At 55.1% G+C, this 22223-nt stretch overlaps 3 protein-coding genes across 29 annotated transcripts in view; 2 read left to right on the top strand and 1 right to left on the bottom strand.

Moving 5' to 3' along the window:
- STRADA (STE20 related adaptor alpha) overlaps positions 1-2173 on the top strand; it is a 39974-nt gene extending 37801 nt beyond the window's left edge. For 13 of the 14 annotated variants that reach the window (XM_021928394.2, XM_021928398.2, XM_003913270.4 and 10 more), the window contains 3 exons: positions 447-688; positions 982-1024; positions 1281-2173. In XM_021928394.2, the coding sequence (XP_021784086.1) occupies positions 447-688; positions 982-1024; positions 1281-1433 (438 nt within the window). In that variant the 3' untranslated portion in view covers positions 1434-2173. The remainder of the gene's footprint in view (positions 1-446; positions 689-981; positions 1025-1280) is intronic. The other variant, XM_009190992.2, reaches the window with a different exon arrangement.
- Positions 2174-4102: 1929 nt separating this feature from the next.
- On the top strand, positions 4103-7507 carry LIMD2 (LIM domain containing 2). Of its 5 annotated transcripts, none has more exons than XM_031657671.1 (5): positions 4103-4951; positions 5965-6056; positions 6168-6285; positions 6374-6513; positions 6598-7507. In XM_031657671.1, the coding sequence occupies exons 1-5, from the start codon at positions 4703-4705 to the stop codon at positions 6755-6757; spliced, it is 759 nt and encodes a 252-aa protein (XP_031513531.1). In that variant the 5' UTR covers positions 4103-4702; the 3' UTR covers positions 6758-7507. The 5 variants fall into 5 exon arrangements, with proteins under 5 accessions (XP_031513531.1, XP_031513533.1, XP_031513532.1 ...); XM_031657673.1 differs by lacking the exon at positions 4103-4951 and adding an exon at positions 5135-5279 and having other exon boundaries at positions 6244-6285; XM_031657672.1 differs by lacking the exon at positions 4103-4951 and adding an exon at positions 5152-5279 and having other exon boundaries at positions 5918-6056; positions 6244-6285.
- A 1478-nt stretch (positions 7508-8985) lies between these two features.
- MAP3K3 (mitogen-activated protein kinase kinase kinase 3) overlaps positions 8986-22223 on the bottom strand; it is a 76289-nt gene continuing 63051 nt past the window's right edge. For 4 of the 10 annotated variants that reach the window (XM_017950857.3, XM_017950860.3, XM_017950862.2 and 1 more), the window contains 9 exons: positions 19630-19703; positions 16611-16678; positions 16325-16417; positions 15515-15706; positions 14834-14982; positions 14008-14139; positions 13395-13524; positions 12844-13021; positions 11078-11729 (listed from right to left, as the gene is read on the bottom strand). In XM_017950857.3, coding sequence (XP_017806346.1) covers positions 11501-11729; positions 12844-13021; positions 13395-13524; positions 14008-14139; positions 14834-14982; positions 15515-15706; positions 16325-16417; positions 16611-16678; positions 19630-19703 — 1245 coding nt within the window. In that variant the 3' untranslated portion in view covers positions 11078-11500. Of the gene's footprint in view, positions 11730-12843; positions 13022-13394; positions 13525-14007; positions 14140-14833; positions 14983-15514; positions 15707-16324; positions 16418-16610; positions 16679-19629; positions 19704-22223 lie in introns of all 10 variants that reach the window. The other 6 variants (XM_017950854.3, XM_017950858.3, XM_017950856.3 and 3 more) reach the window with 4 other exon arrangements.

Here is a 22223-nt window from a genome sequence, read left to right as displayed (position 1 = left end):
GCTCCCGTGTGGCCTGCTGCAGTGACAGCCCAGGCTGTGGCACTACAGGGACTGCCTCTCAGACCTCATTGGATCCACCTGGGCATGGCAGACAGCTGCGCTTCAAAGCAGGTTCATCTGGCTGCTCCTTCCCTCTAGGGTGAGGACTCTACAGTAAAAGGAATTTGATGCCTTGTAAAGGGAGAGGAAACTGTGAGCCCTGCTTTCCAGCCATGGCAAAAAGCGGGTACTTTTGTGCAACCCCTCTCCTTTCATGTTGGCCTGGCTAGGGCGGACCTGCCATGCCAGTGACCAGCGTTTCTTTGGGAAAATTGGACTTACTCCACTTCCATCTTTTTCTGCTCTCAAATGATCACATTCGTATATTGGGAAAAGTGTATTTGTGAAGAGACTCAGGCCTTCCAGGGACCCCCCTCCAGCCCAGGTCCTGGTTCTGTCCTCCCCAGATGCTGCTAGAGAAACTAAACGGCACAGTGCCCTGCCTGTTGGATACCAGCACCATCCCTGCCGAGGAGCTGACCATGAGCCCTTCGCGCTCAGTGGCCAACTCTGGCCTGAGTGACAGCCTGACCACCAGCACCCCACGGCCCTCCAATGGCGACTCGCCTTCCCACCCCTACCACCGAACCTTCTCCCCCTACTTCCACCACTTTGTGGAGCAGTGCCTTCAGCGCAACCCGGATGCCAGGTATTCCTGCTGGCCTGGGTCTGGGCTTTGGGAGAGCAGAGGGTGCTCAGGAGGGTAAGGCCAGGGTGTGAAGGGATGCACCTCTCAAAGGTTCTGCAGGGGAATCTGGAGCTACATACAGGAGGGATCAGCTCCTGGGTGTGTCAGAGGCCAGCTTGGGGAGCTCTGGCTACTGTTTCCCATGAGCTGAGGGAGAGGGAGAGGGGACCTGAGGATGAGGTATAAGTGGCAGGATTTCAGGAAGCTGGGGACACGGCAGTGACGCTGCGGTCTCTCCTCCCCTTTCCCTCCAGGCCCAGTGCCAGCACCCTCCTGAACCACTCTTTCTTCAAGCAGGTACCGTAGCCCCTTCGTTCTGGTTCTGGTTCTAGTCATTCTGGTTCTAACGACTCACAATCCCTTTAGCTTTCTTTCCCCTCCCTTTGAATGAGAGAAATTACCCTGCTTCCGAAGCCCCTGAAAGGCACTGCTCCTTCCTCTCGTAGAGTTGGCTCCGACAGACCGTCTGCCACCAGGCCATGGGTCCTTGCCCCATGGTGTCCTGGGACCCAGAGCAACAGGATCTGTCACCCACCTCTCTCTTCTCCCCCAGATCAAGCGACGTGCCTCAGAGGCTTTGCCTGAATTGCTTCGTCCTGTCACCCCCATCACCAATTTTGAGAGCAGCCAGTCTCAGGACCATAGTGGAATCTTTGGCCTGGTAACAAACCTGGAAGAGCTGGAGGTGGATGATTGGGAGTTCTGAGCCTCTGCAAACTCTGCGCATTCTCCAGCCAGGGACGCAGAGGCCCTTCCTGAGGGCTGGCCACATTCCCGCCCTCCTGGGCAGATTGGGTAGAAAGGACATTCTTCCAGGAAAGTTGGCTGCTGACTGATTGGGAAAGAAATCCTGGAGAGACACTTCACTGCTCCAAGGCTTTTGGGACACAAGGAAATCTCAACAAGCAGGGATCAAGAGGGTCCAAAGCCGACATTCCCAGTCCTATGAGCTCAGGTGACCTCCTCTACAGAAGGAAGAGATGCTGCTCTAGCTCTGGGAGCCGAATTCCAAGCCCAGGGTTTGACTCCTTAACCCTGAGGACCGCCACCTCTTCCCGATGCTTGCGACCAGCCTCATTCTACTTAACTTTGCTCTCAGATCCTATAGGTCAGTGAAAGGGCAAGTAGTAAGCTACCTGCCTCCCTTCCCCCAGACCTCTCCCTCATAATTCCAGAGAAGGGTATTTCTGTCTGTTTAAGCACGGACTAAGGCTGGGACAGTCCATCCTTATCCCTTTTCTGGCTTGGGCCCTGACACCTAAGTCTTTCCCACGGTTTATGTGTGTGCCTCATTCCTTTCCCACCAAGAATCTATCTTAGCGCCTCCTGCCAGCTGCCCTGGTGCTTTCTCCAAGGGCCATCAGTGTCTTGCCTAGCTTGAGGGCTTAAGTCCTTATGCTGTGTTAGTTTCGTTATCAGAACAAATTAAAATTTCCAGAGACCCTGCTGGAGAATGGCATTGTGTCTGCATCAGCGCAGGGGCTACAGGCTGCTTCCTGGTGTGTGTGCTTGCAGGGATGGCCGTGCTGCCCCAGGTGAGTCGTCCCGCCATCCAAGAGCAGGCCCATGGGTGCTCACAGAAGCTCAGCAGTGACCTCTTTCATTAGATAGACCAGTTTATTTGAAAACCCATAACAGATCTGTCTCTTAACTAAAATTTTAAGACTATGAATTTTAGCCTGTGGCCATCAAACCACTTTGGAGCTAAAAATGTCCAAAGATTGAGATTGAGGCAGAGGATGCTGGCGGCCTTTGGCAGGAAAGGAGGTAGAAGGGTTTGTCTTGCAACCTGGCCTGGGTGTCTCCTTACCCTGGGTGCTAGCACCCAAAGAGCAGGAAACCTAAGAACCAGCCCCGCCCGTCCCTGCCATCCTGGCTGGCGCCAGTGAGTGTGAGCAAGGAGGTGCAAATATGAGTCTCCCTGCAGTGCTTCCAGGGCACACGGCTTACCCTTCTCCCAGTCTCTCAGGGGGAAGGCCCTCCCCCAGCTCAGGCACCTCAAATGCCCTCTAACCTAAAGCTGCTCTGAACCGTCAGATGCCCTTGCTTTCCATTTCCTCCCCAATTTTAACAGCAGTTTAAAGAAGAAAAGTAAGCTTCTTTGGGCAGTGAGAAGCTAAGGTGAAGGGAATGACACCCACCTTGGGCTAGGATGGGGCCTGGGGTGAGTGAGTGAGGAGTAGGGGGCCTCATTTCCGGTCCTCCTCCCCCTGCTTTAAACCTCAAGTTCCCTTCGCCCTGCCCTGCCGCCCCCCCACCCGACAGAGTCGCTCTGTCACCCAGGCTGGAGTGTACTGGCTTCATCTTGACTCACTGCAGCCTCCACCTCCCAGGTTCAAACAGTTCTCCTGCCTCAGCCTCCCAAGTAGCTAGGATTACAGGCACACACACCATGCCTGGATAATTTTCGTATTTTTAGTAGAGACGGGATTTCACCATGTTGGCCAGGCTGGTCTCGAACTTCTGACCTTGTGATCTGCCTGCCTCTGCCTCCCAAAGTGCTGGGACTAAAGGCGTGAGCCACCGCTGAGCCAAGTTCCCTTTTTGTTTGTTTGTTTGTTTTTTTTAACGCTGGTTGTCAGTTTCCTTTGCTTCCGGATGCCTTCTGCACCTTGCTCTCGGGGCATCCTCAATGCCCATCTGCAGCTCAGCCCACAGGCCCGTCCTGGGCAGGATGCTGGGGCCTCACTGTGCCCAGTGGCAGTGAGCCCTGCTCATGGTGCCCCCCGGTCTTCCTGTTTCTTGCATCAAGCAGCCCCTTTGGAGAATCGGACAGGTGTGGAAGCTTTCCCGAGAGGCAGCCACTTTAGAGGGTCTGACACTCCCCACTAGAGAGTCGGCCCATAGTGCAGGCAAAACGCAGATCTTCCTCTAGAGAGAACAGAAGGCAGGCCGGGCGCGGTGGCTCAAGCCTGTAATCCCAGCACTTTGGGAGGCCGAGACGGGCGGATCACGAGGTCAGGAGATCGAGACCATCCTGGCTAACACGGTGAAACCCCGTCTCTACTAAAAATACAAAAAAAACTAGCCGGGCGAGGTGGCGGGCGCCTGTAGTCCCAGCTACTCGGGAGGCTGAGGCAGGAGAATGGCATAAACCTGGGAGACAGAGCTTGCAGTGAGCTGAGATCCGGCCACTGTACTCCAGCCCGGGTGACAGAGCGAGACTCCGTCTCAAAAAAAAAAGAGAGAACAGAAGGCTGGAGAGGAGGCACGGAGCCGGTGCGTGGAGCCCGCCAGCCTGGGAAACAGCTGGGCGCTGGGGAAGCTGCAGCCTCCCTGCTCCCCCCCCATGGGGCGGGAGCTGTTCTGTTCCCTGTCAAGCGCGTGGGCCGCCAGTGCTATTCCTGCCACAGTGTGGGAAGGCTCTGGGCGCAGGGCTGTGCTTCCCGGAGCAGCTTCTAGCCTGATTTCAGGCCAAGCCACTCGGTTCCTGGTGCCCGGGAAGGCGCCGGCCTCGCCTTCTGTCTCTCGCCTGCTATGCCTCTGGCCTGCTGTGCGGCTGCAGGGAGGGAGCAGCTCTGCGGCCCGATCTCTGTCACCTCAGCTCTCTGGCCCGCGGCTTCCCCGTGAGAAATGAAGCGCGCTTGTTGGAGGGGCGGCCCCCAGGGGTCGCGGTTGCTGCCCACAGAATTCCGCCCCAGAAACACGTGAGGACTTGAAGCCTCAGGGGACGGGTGCTCCGGGAACCACGCATAGCGGCCTCCCCAGCCCGTCACAGTGTTGCAGAGGCGCCAAGGGCTGGTGGAGCCGCCGGGTCCTCGTGCAGGCTCCGCAGCGAGCCAGCGCCCCAGGCTCCCCGCAGCCTCGCGGCCGGGCCTGGGGACCGCGTGCCCGGGCGCTGCCTCCAGCCTCGTGGGCCGCAAGAGGGCGGGGGCGGCCCCTGGCGGCAGGAGGACTCGGCGGCCCGAGGGACCCTGGGCCAGGCTCCGGGGTCGCCCCGGCTGGGTCTCCGAGGCCCCAAAGCTCTGGGCGGGAATGGGGCGCCCGCGCCTCCGCGCGAGGCCACCCGGGGGAAACCGAAGCAGTGAATGGCCCAGGCCCAGCCCGGTTATCCCGGAGACAGGCCGGGAGTGCCCGGTGTCCTGCGACCGCAGCCGTCGCAGCCTGAACTCCTCCCCTCCCCGTGGGATGCGGAGCGCGGCCCTTCCATCCTGTCCCCGCCACCGTCGTTTCCCCACGCCGGGTCACCGTCGGGATGGACAGACGGCGCGGCCGGTGCCCGAGGCATGCGAGCGCGGGGCCCGCAGGGCGCTGAGGAGCCGGGAGCGCGGAGCCGGAGCGGGGGACAGACAAAGGCGGGGACGGCGGCGAGGGGAAGACAAAGCGCGGAGGGGGGTCGGCGGCGGCGCCCGGGCCCCGGAGGCGGCTCCGGGCGCGGCGGAGCCAATGGGCGGGCGCGGGGCGGGGGCCGGCGGGGGCGGCGCAGCGATAAGGCGGTGGCGGCGGCGGCCGCTCGGGGACCACTGGCAGCGGCGGTAGCTCGCGTCCGCGCCCTCATCGCACCCGTGCGCCCCAGGAGACAGATCCCGCCCCGCGGCCCAGGCCGGGCCTGGTGAGAGCCGCGGGGGGAGGGGCCGCGTCCGGCTCCGGAACCAGGGGAGGTGCCGAGGGGTGTGGGGTGAGGGCCACCCGTGGGGTCCCAGCGAGTCCGCGAGCCGCTCTGGCCCGGGGCGCACAGTCTCGAGTCCTCGCTTCAGGTCCGGCCCCCGGCTGGGCGGAGCCGAGACCCGCTGGCTGGGTTCGCGGCGTCGGGGTCTGGGGTCCGGTCCGCGCGGGGCCAGGTCCGGGACCGAGGGGCGGGGCGGGCGGGGACCTCGGGCGCTGTCCAGGGGCTGCCCAGCCGAGGCCTGGACGCCCGGGCGCGGCGCGGGGCAGTGAGGGCCGGGGTCAGGTCGGGGCAGCGGCTTCTCATCGCGGCCCCGCCTGCCCCGACCTCCCCTCACCCCAAGCGGGGTCCCCGCCCGCGGGGCGCACACGGCGGCTGCGCGGGAGCCCGCGGCCCCTCAGCTCCCGCTAACTTTGTTCTTCCGAGGGACGGTGCCACTCGGGACCCCGGCCTCTGGGGAGCAGGGGTGGGGGAGGTGGGGGAGGGGCGGAAGTGGCAAGACCAAGAGCAACAGGAAATGACTTAGGGAAAGTCCCAACCGCAATCCCCCCAGCCCCTGCCTGTCAACACCCCCCACCCTGCAGGCTGGGGCCGGACTGGCGGGGCCCTCCCGACTGACTTCCCCTTGCAGAACCCAGCGGGTGCCGCGTCTCCACCCGAGGCTTCCACCTCCAACAAGCCATGTTCCAGGCTGCAGGAGCCGCCCAGGCCACCCCCTCTCATGTAAGTGCCCGGCCGGGTGGGAGGACCCGCCAGACGGGAGCCTGGCCTGGGGAAAAGGGGAGAGGCTCCAGAGTTTGCCGGCCTCCTTTGCCCCCTGTGGCGCGTCCCTAGGCCTTGGGCTGATGGCTGCAGCCCTGGTCCAGGGCCTCCCGGAGCTGCTCCTGCCCTGACCGCCCCTCTCCCTCAGGACGCCAAAGGCGGCGGCAGCAGCACGGTGCAGCGCTCCAAGGTAGGGGCCTGGGGCCGGTGTGCGGGAGGAGGGGTGTGAGGGAGCGGGATGGGCACTGGGGCAGCACCTGGCTGAGCCTCCCGCACAGTCCTTCAGCCTGCGGGCCCAGGTGAAGGAGACCTGCGCCGCCTGCCAGAAGACCGTGTACCCCATGGAGCGGCTGGTGGCTGACAAGCTCATTTTCCACAACTCTTGCTTCTGCTGCAAGCACTGTCACACCAAGCTCAGGTGCGCCCCTGCCCTGCCCGCCCCCGCCTCGCCTGCCAACCCAGCCCCGACCTGGCCTGACCTGACGCCGTTTGGCTTCTGCAGCCTGGGCAGCTATGCCGCGCTGCACGGGGAGTTCTACTGCAAACCCCACTTCCAGCAGCTGTTTAAGAGCAAAGGCAACTACGACGAGGGGTTTGGCCGCAAGCAACACAAGGAGCTCTGGGCCCACAAGGAGGTGGACCCCGGCACCAAGACGGCCTGAGGCCTCTGCAACCTTCCACCCCCTCTGCGGAGGGCCTGGAGCCGGCAGGGGGAAGATGGGAAGGAGGTGGAGCTGGGCTTGCGTGGGGGCCAGGTGGGAAGGGGATGAGGCTTGCTCAGGCGGAGGGGCCCAGGGCAGGGCTCTGCTCCAGGATTCCTTTCTTCCTCCTTCTCCCGCAGCCGGTGAGGGTTTGGGAACCAGGATTGGGGTCTGCCCACCACCCTGCTTCCTGCTTCGTTCAGCCACCATCCCCACCTTACCCCAGGACCCCCTGGGAGGCTCCCAAGCCCAGCTTCCCTATCTAGGTGCCTTTTCTCCAGCAAGGAGTCAGCATGCCCCGCTCAGGGTCCCAAGCTCCCTCACTGCCACCGGAGACAGTGTGGCCCCCACATCTCCCCATCTACCTCTATCCTTAACCTGGTTCTGAGCCACGGAGACAGGGAGGAAGGAGCGCCACAGTGCCACCTGTTGGGCCTCATAAATGCCCCTGCAGCCCATGGGGGAGGGGATGGGGAAGTGGAGCCACCCTGCCTCTGCAGGGCAAGGCAGGGCCTGCCCCAGTGGGGCTTGGGACCATCTCGAACCACCAGCGTGGAGAAGCAGAAGCAAAAGCACTCACCAGGCTGCAGCCTCAGGCACTGGCAGGGGCTGGTGCGGCCCCACTCCCCTCCCCCGCTCCCGTTTCTGCCCATCCTGACTGTTGTGACCAACCCGGTTTTAAACATGTTTCAATAGATCCAGATTCTCTATTGTGTGGCCTGCTGGGAGATTTGTCGCAGAAAGGGTGCAAACTCACCATGGGGAGGGCTTGCGGGGACAGGGCCAGCCCAGAGTACCTCGGCCCGGATGGGGGTAGGGGGCTAGAAGTGGGTGTCAGTTCCCTGACACACCACTGAAAAATGGGAGGGGTCCTCTTCACAGCCAGGGCTCCATGCTGTCACACCACAGTGGTTTTGGAACTGAAACTCCACTTCGCCCCTCAGTTTTGGGTTGGTTCAGACCCACCGACTTACCATATGCACCCCATTGTGAAGAGGCCTGAGAGCGGGAGGGCCAGGCTGCCAGTGGGTGATGGTGCCTGTCCTCGCTACACTTCAGTGCCTGGGGTGCGAGCTGCCATATTCCCTGGCTGGTTCCAGCTGTCTAGCTCCCTCCCTTCTTCCCAGCCCTTTGACCTGGAAGTCAGCGAAGAATGGCAGGAACCAGTAGACCCAGCAAGTGCTGCCCAAGGTTTTAGTGACCCCCGGATTGTCCCTCCTCATCATCCCCTTGCCTTTTCAAGCTCTGGGGAGGGGCAGTCACAGCTACTATCCCAGGAAGTCCAAAAAGAAACTACATCTGCTCCTCTGAAAACCCAGGGACAATGAGGGATGAGTTCACAGCAGGGCAAAGCAGGCAAACTGGGAGGACCTGAGGGCGCCCCCGTGGGACATAGGCAGGAAGTCTGGGTTGTCTCACTCCAGATTCAACTTCCTGGTGTCTCCATACATGGGACTGATGAGAACAGAGACTCTTACAGAGTTTGCTGCCACCACACCACACAACTGCCTGAGTTCCTAAGTGGCCTCCCCATGGAACAGAGCAGGGAGCTGGGCCACAGGCTCCGGTATCACATGAGCCACTGTGCTGAGGCAGGCACTGCTCCTCGAGGGAGCAGAGCAAATACTCAGCAGAGATGCTGCCCCAGGCCTGGGTCTTTCCAGGTGTAAAGCGAGTGGCTCAGAGCCTCTAGGGGCAGGCCAACTTCCTGCACCAGAGGTCTCAGATGGCAACGACGACTGTCTTGGTTCTGTTAAGAAACAGTAGCAGATGACCACAAGGGGGTACTAGAGAGGTGGCTCTTGGAGGCACCTGACCCCTGCCCTGCAAAGGTGGGACTGAAGAAAGTCCTCTGGGGCAGGAAGACCCTATCAAATGTCATGAAGGCTCCGGGAACCCAGCCACTGGTGACATTCAGGTCATGAGGGCCAACAGTGCCACCTTGACAAATCAGCCCTGTTGGGACCACCCCAGTGGAGCTCCTGGAGGGGCAAGTGGAGGAAAGGGGCAGATACCTCTGGGCTGACGGTGGTACCAGCCAGGTCACCGCAGGACCCCTCTACTTGGAATCAATTTCTCTTCTGCTTGAGAGGCCCAAGCTTGTTGCCAGGCACCATACCTGGCCCCCGCCAGACACAAACCTACCTCCACCTCCCACAACCGAAAGTACTGCCACAGGACCCCTCTGATATAAATGATCCCTTTTATTGTAAGTAATGCGCAACACTGGCCTGGCTTTGCACTGCAAGCCCTCGGTCAAGATATAGTCAAATAACTATGGCTGCAGGTTCCACAGTTCCACAATAACCATGGCTACACGATCCACAATTCAAACAGACACAGAGCTGGGGTGCACAGGAGGGGCAGGAGGGCGGCAGAGTGCGGACTGTCCCCAGCCCTGGCCTCTCCATGTGGAGTTGACCCAGGCAGACACACCCCATGGAATGATGAGAGTGATGGCACGGCCCCTTCCCACAGCAAGCCTGGGGCTGCCAGGAAACTGCCCTTCAGAACCTTTGGGCCCAGGTCACCCTGAAGCCCCACAACTTTTTATCTGGATTAGTTATTAAAAAACAATAAATTAAAATTAAGCAACAACTTGGTCCTGAGGATGCTGAGCCAGCATGTCCACAGTTTTTGGCACAAAAAAATTAGGATCTGTTTTGCTTTTTTGGAGTGCAGGGTTTGTTGGCTTGTCTTCATTTTCAAAACACATTCCCAGTGAGGTAAGACCCCAGGGGGTAGAGCTCTGTAAGAGCCTGAACCTGGGACACAGTCGAGTCAGCCAGCACCGTGCTCTGTATCCTCTTGGGGAACAGGGACTGGGGATGGGGGTGCGGGCCAGGAAGAGTGTGCAGCCAGCAGGATGGGGTCGTGGAGAGGCCGAGCTGCCACACAGCAGCTTTGGTCGAGATGAGGGCCAGGCCCCACCCTGGGCAAGGGCCGAGGTGGAAGCAGGAGCCTGTGCTGTCTTCAGAGGGCAGTGTGGGGTACAGGGGCTGATAGATGCCCTGGGGGAAAAGGGATGGACACAGGAGGGTCCAGGCCCAACTGGCGCATGCAACACACATTTCTGCAAAACCAGCTGCTTTCATTTTCTCTTCTCTCTCTCGAGGCGTCCATCACCTGTAACAGTCTAGAATTGATATATATAAAAACCATCAAATATGATCTGAGATATAAATTAACAAGTACAAGGCCTCACATTACATGATGTGAAAAGGCTAAAAACAGCGATAGAAACTACATTCATAAAAGTGCATCGTCAACATACAACGAAGGCTTTGGCTTGTTCTGTGCCCGTGGGGATATAGGCATGGCTGGCAGGGCTGCCTGGCACTAATCCCCAGCTCCCTGGAGACGCCCATCCCTGGGCACTGGCTTTTTTTTTTTCCTTTAATGACAACTCCCAAGGAAACTGGGTGTTGAGAGGGAGGAGCTCTAGCAATAGGCACATTTTGGAGGGGAGGGGCCGGAAGAAAGGACCAGCACCCAGGCTGAGGTAAATACGGCCAACTCTAAGCTGCTTGGAGATGCTGTTTCCCCAACCCCTGCTGCCATTCCCCCTCCAGGGGAGGAGCTACAAGGGAAAGGGGCTGAGACCTCAAGGGGATGGGCAAGGCTGGCTATGGAAGAAGAGAGCTGGCGGTTTTGGACACAGCTGGTGGTAGCACATGGGCTTTCCCTTCTACCAGATGGAGTGGGCTCTGGCCTAGCAGGTCACGACTGAGACAGCCTGAGACACCTCCTCGGGATCTCTGGGATCAGGGCACCAGCCGGGCCAGATGCCCCCACTGTGTTGTCCATCTCCCCTTCTGCTCCAGTGGGGGAACAAAGACTGGGCCAGAAGCACAAAGGCCAGAACCTTCAGCTCTTTCCAATGCAGCCTAGGCCCAAGCCCACAGCAGGGGTACTCAGAACCCAGAGGGCACACACAGTCTCCAGTTTAGAAACTGGGTACAGCGTAAGAGTGACTCCGACTTGTAAAACAGAGACAACTGCATTGACAAAACTGGATCCCCCCTCAGTGGCAGCAGTTCCACATTGTGGGCCCCTGCCTGGGAGAGGCAGGGTCATGCCACAAGCAGGACAGGCTCCTCCTTCCCTGAATAAGGCAGCATGACATTTGCTTCATTCATCTTTGGTAAAGGACAGGACTGGCAGAGCCAACCTGGGCTCTAGGGGACGGCAGCCTGGGCCTCTGCCTGCCACTGCTAGCGAGTGCTGGCCTTTCCCTCAGGCTTTTGGGAGCTCATCCAGCCCAGAGACGCCCCGGTGGTCTCCAGACATTGGAAGGAAAAACAAAATAACACTTTGAATGAAAATAACACTCTTCATACCCTGGCATCAGTCCCGTGCCCCCAGACCCTCTGGGCTTCGGTGCCGATTGCAGTGTCAGGACACATCCCCGAGGGTGGGGCCCATGGCCGCCTTGCACACTGCTTCCAGCCCCTACCCCTCCACGCTGAGCTCAGGACACTGGAGCTCCTGGATCTGACAGGCTGGGGGCTCCCAGTCCTGAGGCTGCAGCCACCCCACCCCGGCTCTGAGCCCCAGTGGCGGAAGAGGCACAGACCAACAATGGCTGGGCTGCCACTCCATGGTCCACAGCCTTGCCTGGGAGAAGCAGCAACTTCACTGAGCCCTGCAGCAGCCCCCTGCCATGCAGCAAAGGGCAACCGGCAGCTGCGTGGCCATGAGAGCTCAGTACATGAGCTGTGCAAAGTGGTGTGTGAGCAGCTCCTCAGCTGAAGGTCTCTGGCGAGCCTCCACAAAAATGCGCCTCAGGAAGTCCCGGCCATGTTCAGAGATGTGGGAGGGCAGCTGAGGATTGGTGGGCTGAGTGGCAATCTTGAAGATGGCGGCCATAGCTTCATACTCTGCCCATGGTGGTTTCTCTGTCAGCATCTCCACCACAGTGCAGCCCAGGCTCCTGGAAAGAGAACCCTGTGTCACCCCTCAGCCAGCCCTAGACTCCCAGCTGTCCTGCCCACCACTGCAGAAGGAGGCGCCTTTCTCAGAGCATGATGAGGTGCAAGACAAGCCAAGCTGACGGATACGTCAGCTTGGATCCCTGTCCACCTGGGCTTCGTGGACCTACACTCACCACACACCTGGGCACTTCTTGAAACTGGGAAAAAGAGAATCACAGCCTTGATAGAAAGAACTCTACAATAACTGTATTAGCTACCCACAGCTGCTCTAACAAATGACCACAAACTTAAGAGGCAGGAGAACAACAGAAATGCATCATCTTACAGTTCTGAAGGTCAGAGGTCTAAAATCAGTCTCACAGGACTAAAGTCAAGGTGGCGGCAGGGCTGGTTCCTGTCGGAGGCTCTGAGGAGAGAATCTGTTTCCTTGCCTTTCCTGGGTTCTAGAGGCCACCTGCATTTCGTGGCCCATGGTCCCCTCCTTGTATTACTCCAACCTCTTGCTTCCATCGTCTCACCTCCTATTAGCCACTCTGACCTCCTGAGACCCTTCTATAAGGACCCTTAATCCAGGATAATCCACCCATCTCAAAACCCTTAACCTAATCCTATCTGCAAAGGCCCTTTGCTACATACAATCACATTTACAGATCCAGGGATTAGGCAGTGGACATCTTTGCGGGGACATTATTCAGCCCACCACAATAGCTTTCCAAGGGGAGAAGCTGTCATGACTTAGGGGCCATTTCAGGGGATAGACACAAGGTTATGTCGAGCAAGTGCAAACTGTCTTGAGTGCTAGGAGAAGGGACAGAAACCTGCTCCTGTTGAGAGACTGGTCCAGGCCTTCAGGCCTTCAGAGTGGATCCTGCTTCCTTAAGAGATTTAGCAAACATAAGGGATGTTTTCCATGGCCTAAGTTCCCAACTCTAATGGAGTGTGCTTTGATCTGGTGTGTGTGCTACTGCACCGAACAATACCCTTGCACACACTGCAGCCTGGGCCCTGGGCGCATTCCCTCCTGCCACACCACAAAGTCCCCAGGGTGTGTTCCTAATGGAGGGCCACTACGGCCTGGGTGGGAGAAGGGGTTCTGCATGTCCCAGTGCTCACCACACGTCTGCTTTCCTTCCATAGCCCTCGCCGCTGATCACCTCAGGGCTCATCCAGTAGGGTGTGCCAGTGACGGAGCGCATGCCCGTCCCCGACATACAGATCGTCTGCAGGCGTTTGCTGGCCCCAAAGTCCCCCAGCTTTACATTCCCAGCAGAGTCTCGGAGGATGTTGGCTCCTGAGGCATGAAAGGGCAGAGGCTGCAACCCTGGACCCTCTTGCATTTTCTCCCATCCTCTCCACCCCCAGGTCACTGAGAGCTGGTAGAGAGGGCGGGGCTACCACTGAATTAGACATGAACTGCAAGGGGCAAAGGATTTAATGAAGGGGAATCTCAGATCTACCACACAAATGACCATCTCCATGGTCAACATGTAGAGGCAATATTTTCCCATACTGCTCAACCAATCTTCTCACCAGTTCCTCAAGGAAACAACTGGGGTCCCACTTTTCATAAAGTTCAGAATGGTTAAGTGATTGGCCCCTGCAGGCACTCAATGGCAGACTTGAACCCAGGTCCTGGGGACTCCACACATCCTGGCCCTGCTCACCCTTAATGTCCCGGTGAACGATCATGTTGCTGTGCAGGTAGGACATGCCCTCCAGGATCTGCCGCGTGTACTTTCGGGTCACGCTCTCTGTCAGAGCACCATAAGCCTTCAACTGGTCTTTCACCGAGCCCTGGCAGCCACAAGGAGTCAGAGGAGTCCCCTCAGGGGAGGGCTAGTGGAGGGGCAAGCCCATTCCAGCCCCCAGTATGGCAGCAAAGGAGTCATTTGTTCAATTCCTATTTGGCTGTGCAGGGCATTTTGCCAGGAGCTGTCAGGCACTTTGGAAAAGAGAGTACCATAACTCCTTCCCAAGCAGCGCGCCACCCAAATCCAGGAGCTCCAGCTGAAGGCTGCATTTACTGGATAGTGGGCCAGCCCTGCATGCCTCAGGGGAGGGCTGGACCTAGGACAGCTGTCATCTCATACTCCCACTGCAGCCTGAGATGGGGCCCTCCTGACTCCAAGTCCCACCATCACCTCACTTTGCTCCTCTGGGCCTCTGGAGCCTCAGGTGTTCAAACTCCTATCCAAAGTGACCCCTATCCTGCAGGCCCCAGCCCCCAGGTCAGGCCCTATTCTGTGTGTGTCTCACATGCATTCAAGGGACACGTACCCCTGGCATGTACTCCATGAAGATGGTCAGGGTCTTCTCAGCACGGTCCCGCAGACAGCCATAGTACTGCACGATGCGCTCATGCTGCAAGTTCTTTAGCAACTGGATCTCGCACTCCAGAGCACTCACCTCCTAGGGGAGGGGTCAGTGGTCGCCTCAGCTCTCAGGGCCCCAGTTCTGCCCGCTTGGGTTCAGCTCAGCTTGCCCTAGTTAGTGGCCTCACAGGGGTCTGCCTTGGGAACTGCAGCTGGAGAAAAGGGGGACTCTCTTAACTGTCTAGCCCTCGGCCACAATGCTGGGCAGGCCTTGGGATGGTGGCACTCCCATGGGTGGAAGGAAGCAGGGAGGTGGGAGAAGGGGCTGTGGGTGCTTAGTTAAGGTAACTGCTGTTTGTCCACTCAACTTGAAGTGTCAGCCACGCTGAAAGCTGAACTGCAAAGCCAGGCCATATGATTCCTCCTTTAGAGCTGGACCAAGTGAAGGAGCCCCACAGCTCCTTCCTGGGCTGAGGGCTGGGGAGAGATACTTGTCTGGGGGAGGGCAGGGACTCCCCTTTGTGGCACAGGTCATCACCTCTCAGTTTGGGTTACTTGGTACTTTGGCATCAGCTTAGTTCCTTGTACCTGATCCCTCCCACCAGGTGCTTGGTGCTCTTCAGACCACAGTCCTTTCACCCTGTGGCTGGTGCCAGGATGGACAGAAAGGGAGTTTGGGAAGAATGACAGAGGAAGCAACCTACAGCATCTCAAGCAACTACTCTGTGTGGTGAGACAGGCATTTCTGTTGAAAGGAGGGAACTGGAAGTCAGACCATGGGGAAAGTGTACCTTGCTTGTCTCAGGACTGTCTGGGTCAAACTGGACCTGCTTGGAAGCAAGTTCACGTCCCGTGTCCACGTCATAGCACAAATAGACCCTGCCGAAGGCACCCTGGCCCAGGAGCTTTCCCCGGCGCCAATTGATGGGGGCACTGGGAGCTACAGGAGAGCAGAAGGAAAGAGTTACTTTGTGTACATTATTTATGAATATCCCCTTCATTCTCCAGGAACAGGGCCTCTGGCTCAGGCTCCCCCTCACCCAGCACCATCACATCTTCTCTTAGAAGAGCATCTCCACCGCAATCTAGAGCAAGCCCAGAGCCCTAGTCACTCGGACCTGAAGTCAGAGTCTTAAGAAGCAGAGGATTGGCTGAAGTCATGATTAAATACTCTTCTGCATTGATAAATACATTTCCTTCCAAAGCCCCTAAATATCTTAATATGGCAGGGATGAAGGGTGTCCTCTTCCCTAGTTTAAACATGGAAAAACTAAAGATCAGAGAGGAGAAGAGGCTCATCACACAACAGTGGAGCCAGGCTTCAGGCACTCCAAGGCTTATCCCGTGTGGTGCATGTGGGCCAAAGCCACCACCTGCTGAGCCTAAGGGTCCAAGGGGCCCAGCTGTTATGCCCCTGTAGCTTGTCTGAGACCGCCTTGGCAGTCTCCTCCTAGCCAGGGACAGCTCCTCACACTTGGTTGGCACATTCCTCTCCTGCACAGAGAGGGCATTCTCGCTGTCTGCACTCCGCAGGCGCCCACGGGGGTCCAGGTATTGCACAGCCAGACCCATGTTCTCGCCATTTGTGCTCAGGGAGCGGCTGGAGGGCACCAGGGTGAACAAGTTGCCTTGATGACGCCGTATTCGGGGAAATGTTCTTCTGCCTGAAAGGGTGCAAGGGCCAGAGTAGAGCAAGTCACACCCCGGGCTACAAGGCTGAATGTACAAACCAGGTCTGAGCCAGAAGTGATAGATAATACCAGCTCCAGCCCATCCTGTCCGCCCTCCCACCTGACTCATTCCACAGAGGCTGCTGTCCCAAGCACTCCAAGAATCAGGACAAAAGCAGAAACTAGGAAGTAGTCTGGTTCAGGGAGATCCGGCCAAAGGGAAGGTGCATGGCTGGCCTGCGGGCTCCCAATTGCTTGGAAGGCCAAGCCACACCCAAAGGCACCGATTTCCTTGTATCCTACTCCTTACCCCTCTGTAGAGCGCCCCAGGCCACCTGCTGCTGTGGGGCAGAAGAGGGCATGGGAGAGATGGTGCCCCTGGAGCACACCATTGGCTCCAACCAAGGTCAGAGTTCCCAGTGGCAGCATTCTGGTCTACAAATACTATCTTCCCTGTTTTTGTTTTTTTCCTGTCTCCCGTGCCTCAAGTCTGAGCCACAATTCCTCAGGAATGAAGGAAAAGACAGGCATTGCATGGACGAGCCCACCCTCCTTATGGCGGCTCGTCCTTTCTTGAGGCAGCCAGCAGGGAGCAGGTGAAGGAGCACTCACCATCACTGTAGTCCTTGTGGTGCACAGACACATGGTAGCGGCGGGGGTAGGTTCCACCTTTGACCCCTTTGTCATAGAGCTGAGTTTCCCGATCTGAGTAAGATGGGGGAATCACTGGCTTCTGGGTAGGTCAATGTGAGCCACTTAAGCCCCCAAGCCCCCAAGTCACCTAAGACCTCAAAGCAGCAAGCCCAAGGAGAGCTACTAACTCAGAACAGTTGAAGCAGAGCCACCTGAGGCCCCACCCAGACACCCTGCATTGCCCACCCAGGCTCTGTGAACTCACCTGAGTATTCCTGTCTATTGTCAGGGAAGCTCTGGGCACGGGACATTCGTGATTTCCGGAAGGACGGGCTGGAGAAAACAAAAAGAAAAAACGGACTCCCTGCACATTTCTACAGCAACCCAGCAGGGCATCCAGGCAGTCTCCCTTTCTAATCTCTGCCACAGCGTTAGGTGGGGGAAGCAGATTTTGCGGGAAACAGCCCTTTCCTGAGCCCAGCTCCTACTTTCTCCACTCTCCCTTCACTAGTCTGTGACCCAAATTTGACAGCACCCTGAGTGGTAAATCTCCCCCATCTGACCCAACTCCAGCCTGGCTGCACAGCCTTCTCCCTCCTTGGCCTTTCTTCCCACCTCTGTAACAAGAAAAGAGCTCCAAGAGAATCCTTTGCCCAGGGAGTAATAAAAATAGCCACAGCATCATCGTTTATAGGTTGCTGCTTTCTTACCTATTTTCTAAAGTGAGTTTTTTCTCATTTAATCCTCAGAACGCTCTGAAGTAGCAAATATACCATATAATAAAAATAACATAATAGCAGATCCACTTGTTGAGCAGCTATGCTGTTTCTGAGTTCACAGACACCCCTACAGATTAGGTACACACAGTCCTATTTACTTGCTCAAAGACAGAGCTAGGAAGACAGGGCCAGACTTTTTTTTTTTTTTTTTTTGAGACCGAGTCTCGCTCTGCTCCCAGGCTGGAGTGCAGTAGCACAATCTCAGCTTACTGCAACCTCCACCTCACGGGTTCAAGCGATTCTCCTGCCTCAGTCTCCCAAGTAGCTGGGACTACAGGCACGCGCCACTGGCCAGGATGATCTCGATCTCTTGACCTTGTGATCTGCCCGCCTCGGCCTCCCAAAGTGCTGGGATTACAGGCATGAGCCGCCGCGCCCAGCCCCAGACTTTCTTTTTTTTTTTTGAGATGGAGTCTCGCTCTGTCACCCAGGCTGGAGTGCAGTGGTGCAATCTTGGCTCACTGCAACCTCCGCCTCCTGGGTTCAAGTTATTCTCCTGCCTTGGCCTCCCAAGTAGCTGGGACTACAAGCACGTGCCACCATGCCCGGCTAATTTTTTTGCTTTTTTTTGAGACAGAGTCTCACACTGTTGCCCAGGCTGGAGTGCAATGGGGCGATCTCGGTTCACTGCAACCTCTGCCTCCTGGGTTCAAGTGATTCTCCTGCCTCAGCCTCCCAAGGAGCTGGGATTACAGGCACCCGCCACCAAGTCCAGCTATTTTTTTAATTTTTTTATTTTTTAGTAGAGACAGGGTTTCACTATGTTGGCCAGGCTGGTCTTGAACTCCTGACCTCGTGATCCACCCACCTCAGCCTTCCAAAGTGCTGGGATTACAGGCGTGAGCCACCGCACTTGTTTTTTGTTTTTGTTTTTGTTTTTTTTTTTGCATTTTTAGCAGAGATAGGGTTTCCCTATGCCTGTCAGGCTGGTCTCGAATTCCTGACCTCAGATGATTCGCCTGCCTCGGCTTCCCAAAGTGCTGGGATTATAGGCGTGAGCCACTGTGCCTCAAGGCCAGACTTTAAATCCAGGTCTCTGACCCCAAAGTGTATGTTCTTGCTGTTAAACCAGGCATCTTTCTTTCAGCTTAATCACCACCATCCCATTTCGGAGATGGGGAAACTCAGGAACAGAGAGGTTAAAAGACTTGTCTGAAGCCATTCAACTAATATTTGGTGGAGCTGGGACTGCATCTAGGTTTGTCTGACTCCAGATCTCATGCCCCTTCCCAGATTCCATGAAGGGAAGATGAGAGCCCTGAGCCCAAGTCAGGCTGGACCTCAAGGAAGTAAGTCCAGGTCATTCACAATGAGAAGAAAAGAAAGTACTGTAGGGACAGAGGAAAAAACCCAAGAATACAGAGGCAGGTAAATGTAGCTATCTTTCCCAGCATCCACCTGAATGGCCCTTTCCCTTATACAAGAGTGCTTACTGGCCTTTTGCGGCGGCCACAGGTTTGAAACTCTCAAGGCAGTGGCACAGGGGGGCTGCCCCCTCGTTTCCCAACTACTAGACCTTCCGTAGTCCTCTTCTCTCCCCTTTCCCCTCCAAAGCTTAGGAGATAGTCCAAAGCCAGAGTCAATCCCTGTCTTGGCAGAGCCCTCAGTCTATGACAGCAAGCCCTGGCACTCCTGCCTGTGTCTTCTTACTCCCCTGGTTGGAAAGCAAGCCCCAAACAAGGCAACACATTGGAAAGCAAGTAACCATAACTGTATTCTATGATATCTAGAGGGAAGACAGTGCTCATCAGTGCTTAGGTCTATTAGGCAAGACAATGCACAAATTTAGCCACAGTCACAATATCACTACCCAAATGAACAATTAATCAGTTACACAAAGTAAAAAAATCCCCAAACCTGCTCCATAGCCTCTGAACACAGTCCTAAGCCCAGACAGAGGTGATCAAAAGTGCTCTTGGGCATAATGAGGCAGAGGCAAGGGAGTGGCCAGATCAATATCAAGGCCTCTCCAAACATACCCTTTCTATTTGGTATGTAAAGGACATCACTTGTTTCCTCCCAAAGTTTAAGAAGGAGATATACACCAAGCAGGTGGCGTGGTACGCTAGGCATTCTGGATATTCTGTTTTTGGGTTTCAGTTTCTTACTCCACCAAAAACACTTGGAATAAAAAATGGTGGTAAAACAATGGATGAGAATTTAGTTTTTCCCCTAAAACACTGACAGTCCACTCCTTCTCAGTTCAGATTACAGCAGTGAGGCCAAAAGAATGAGAAAGGCATATATTATGTGGAAAGTCAAAACATGTAAAGCACTTAGAACAAAGCAAGTACTTAATAAATGAGCTGCTATTTTATGAGCTATTATTACATTCATTTAATTATGCAATCGTAACATTCTGGTGGTGTTTGGGAAATTAAGGAGAAGGCTTTCCTAGAAGCATGATGCTTTAACCCTGGGTCTGCAGAGCTAACTCTTCTTCCTCAACCCATCAGTTCCAAAAATGCCTATGAATTACCCTCCAAGCCACCCACAGTCCCATACCTGTCTGCTGACCTGTCCAAGGATTGGCAGCTTCCAGACAAGGAATTTTCTGCACTGCTCAGGGGATCCAGCATCTGTAAGGCAAGTCAAACAATGAAGCCACACCCCCCAGCCCCAATTCCCCCCAATGACCCAGGTTTTATGGCAAGGGCCAGCAAATGGGCTTTTTGTCAAAATATGAAAGTGTCCTTTTTCTCCCCATGCAGTGGGAAGAATGGTTAGAAAGGTACCATCCTCCCCCTTAGTTTAAAAGGCAAGTTTCCAGGAGGGAGAAAAATGCTTGGCTGGCATCCCAAGGAGCTCTAGCAGGACAGCAAAGCAGAGGCTCTGCTTTTCTTGTTGGCATGTTCTTGGCTTATTAACACTGGAGCCTGGTACTGGAGATGGTACTACCCTGCTGAGCCTTCCAGTGAGTTTGGGTGGGACCCTAATGCTTCTGTTTACACTCTATAATTTATAATTTACAAAGACAAGTTTTGCCTCATTTCACAGATGAGCACTACAGGCCTAGAAAGGTTAGAAGACTTGTCTAAAGTCATAAAACTAGTTAGTGCACAGCTGATACCGGAACAAAAATGTCCCAGTTCCTGGTCCAATGCAGAGGTAATAGATAACTAAATATATTAAAATATTTCTCTGGCCCCTGGTCAAATGCAGCAACAAAAGGCCTTTGGAATCACTTTTGCTCCAATCAATGTCCTGAAGGTCCTCCCTTTCATTTTCTCTGCACAAAAGTGGGGGTGGGGGTGGGGGAGTGGTCTTCAATTTCAGAATATTGATTATCCGAGCTCCAACGTTACACATTACATAGAGGCCGGGCTTGGTGGCTCATGCCTGTAATCCTAGCACTTTGGGAGGCCGAGAGGGAAGGATCACTTGCACTCAGGAGTTCAAGACCAGCCTGGGCAACATAGTGAGACCTTGTTTCTGTTTAAATTTTTTAATTAACTAAAAAAAAAAAATTACATAGGGAAATAAAGTATCAGAATTATGAAAACTCACTAACAATCTCCATAAAATTAGTTTCCAACTCAAACATTTTTTCCCATTTAATATGGGTCCATCCCCACCCATAATTTCAAATGCTTTAGGTCATGCTGTCATATATGATTTTTAAAAATCTGCCAATCAAGGCAAATTCATTGCAAAGTAAAACTGCAAATGTTGCTAAGGATATAGCATAGCCAAAGTGGATGAAACCAACATGGGACTGCTTTCAATCCATCGGATGCGTATTTGGCAAATTTAGACCAGTTAACAGAAAAAGACAAAAATGGACAAATAAATAACAGGGCAGGTGTGGTGGAGGAAGAATACCAAAGATTCACGAGACACCTTGGGGAAAACTGCTGAGTCCTGTGAACGCTCTTGTAAAAAATGACGTTCTTTATGGTCAGAAGTCAAGCAGGGAGTGAAGGATGTTACACTGTGCTAGCATTTTGTTGTTGTTGCTGTTGTTCGAGATAGGATCTCATTCTGTCACCTAAGCTGGAGTGCAGTTCACTGCAGCCTGGGCTCGAGTGATCCTCCCACCTCAGCCTCCTGAGTAGCTGGGACTACAGGCAGGTGTGCCACTATGCCCAGCTAATTAAAATTTTTTTTTTTTTGGTAGAGTCAGGGTCTTGCTATGTTGCCCAGGCTGGTCTTGAACTCTTGACCTCAAGCAATCCTCCTGCCTTGGCCTCCCAAAGTGCTGGGATTACAGGTATGAGCCACTGCACCTGGACTGGCATAATTTTTGTTGGAAAAATTAGGCCAAAAAATTAACATGAATCATGCTTGGTTCATTCTAAAAATCAGTAAATAGATGCAATTACTTAAACCTGATTAAAGAAAAAACAAAATAAACTTATCATACTTTCACTTTTCAGTAAAGTCACACTGGAATATTCTTTCATTACATACGATGCAACGTCTGTTCCTGCTAAGTAGATTGATCTCAAATAGCCCGTTACCAGGAGCAATTCTCTTCAGCTAAAGAGGCAGGCGCTGGGGGAGGACCTTGGTAATCCCCAGCCACTGCCTTCCTTGGCCTCTTTCTAAAAGTCTGTCCTCACTAGGAGTCAAATCCTCCCATGCCTTCCAGGGCCATGCAGGTAAAGTGAAAAAGTGAAGTGGGCAGATTATAGGACCATGGAAGGGACACAGACTGAGGGCAATCAAGCTCATCTGCAATCTTTGGGATTTTACACCCAAGTCACCCCTAAAACAGCTGATATCCAGAAGTGCCCTGGTTAGAGAAACCAGAAAGGGTGGTCAGTAAAACGCCCAAAAAGGAAATCTGCAGCTAGAGGCACTCCAGGTCACTATTCCAAACATGAATTTATCTGGAAGGCAGGAGTATAGAAGGAAGAAGAATATAAAGGGCTTCTCATAGCCTATATAGTTTGAATAATGAAAGAAAAGTTAACGAGAATCAGTTTTTTGTAAAATCTCCCATGTGACAGCACAGGCCTTCTGTTGGATATTTTCCCCTTAAGAAATTTCCCCTTCTCAGGCCAAATCCCAGAAAGTATAAGAGCAGCCTTTTCTTTTACAATCAAAGCAAGTTTATTGAAAAGACCAGAATGACGCTAGAGATCTCACCCTTGCTG

This window comes from Papio anubis, chromosome 17 (assembly GCF_008728515.1).
Source record: "Papio anubis isolate 15944 chromosome 17, Panubis1.0, whole genome shotgun sequence".
In the NCBI taxonomy this organism is placed as follows: Eukaryota; Metazoa; Chordata; class Mammalia; order Primates; family Cercopithecidae; genus Papio; species Papio anubis.
The sequence above is the reverse complement of the archived record's forward strand: the minus strand, read 5'-3'. Positions and strand labels throughout refer to the sequence as shown.

What these genes read in the sequence shown, in the direction of transcription:
- LIMD2 (XM_031657671.1), top strand. Translation starts at nt 4,703, where the DNA reads ATGGGGCGCCCGCGCCTCCGCGCGAGGCCACCCGGGGGAAACCGAAGC. An exon ending in CGGCGCGGCCGGTGCCCGAG is followed by an intron (nt 4,952 to 5,964) that starts GCATGCGAGCGC and finishes TTCCCCTTGCAG; the next exon opens with AACCCAGCGGGTGCCGCGTC. An exon ending in GCACGGTGCAGCGCTCCAAG is followed by an intron (nt 6,286 to 6,373) that starts GTAGGGGCCTGG and finishes CCTCCCGCACAG; the next exon opens with TCCTTCAGCCTGCGGGCCCA.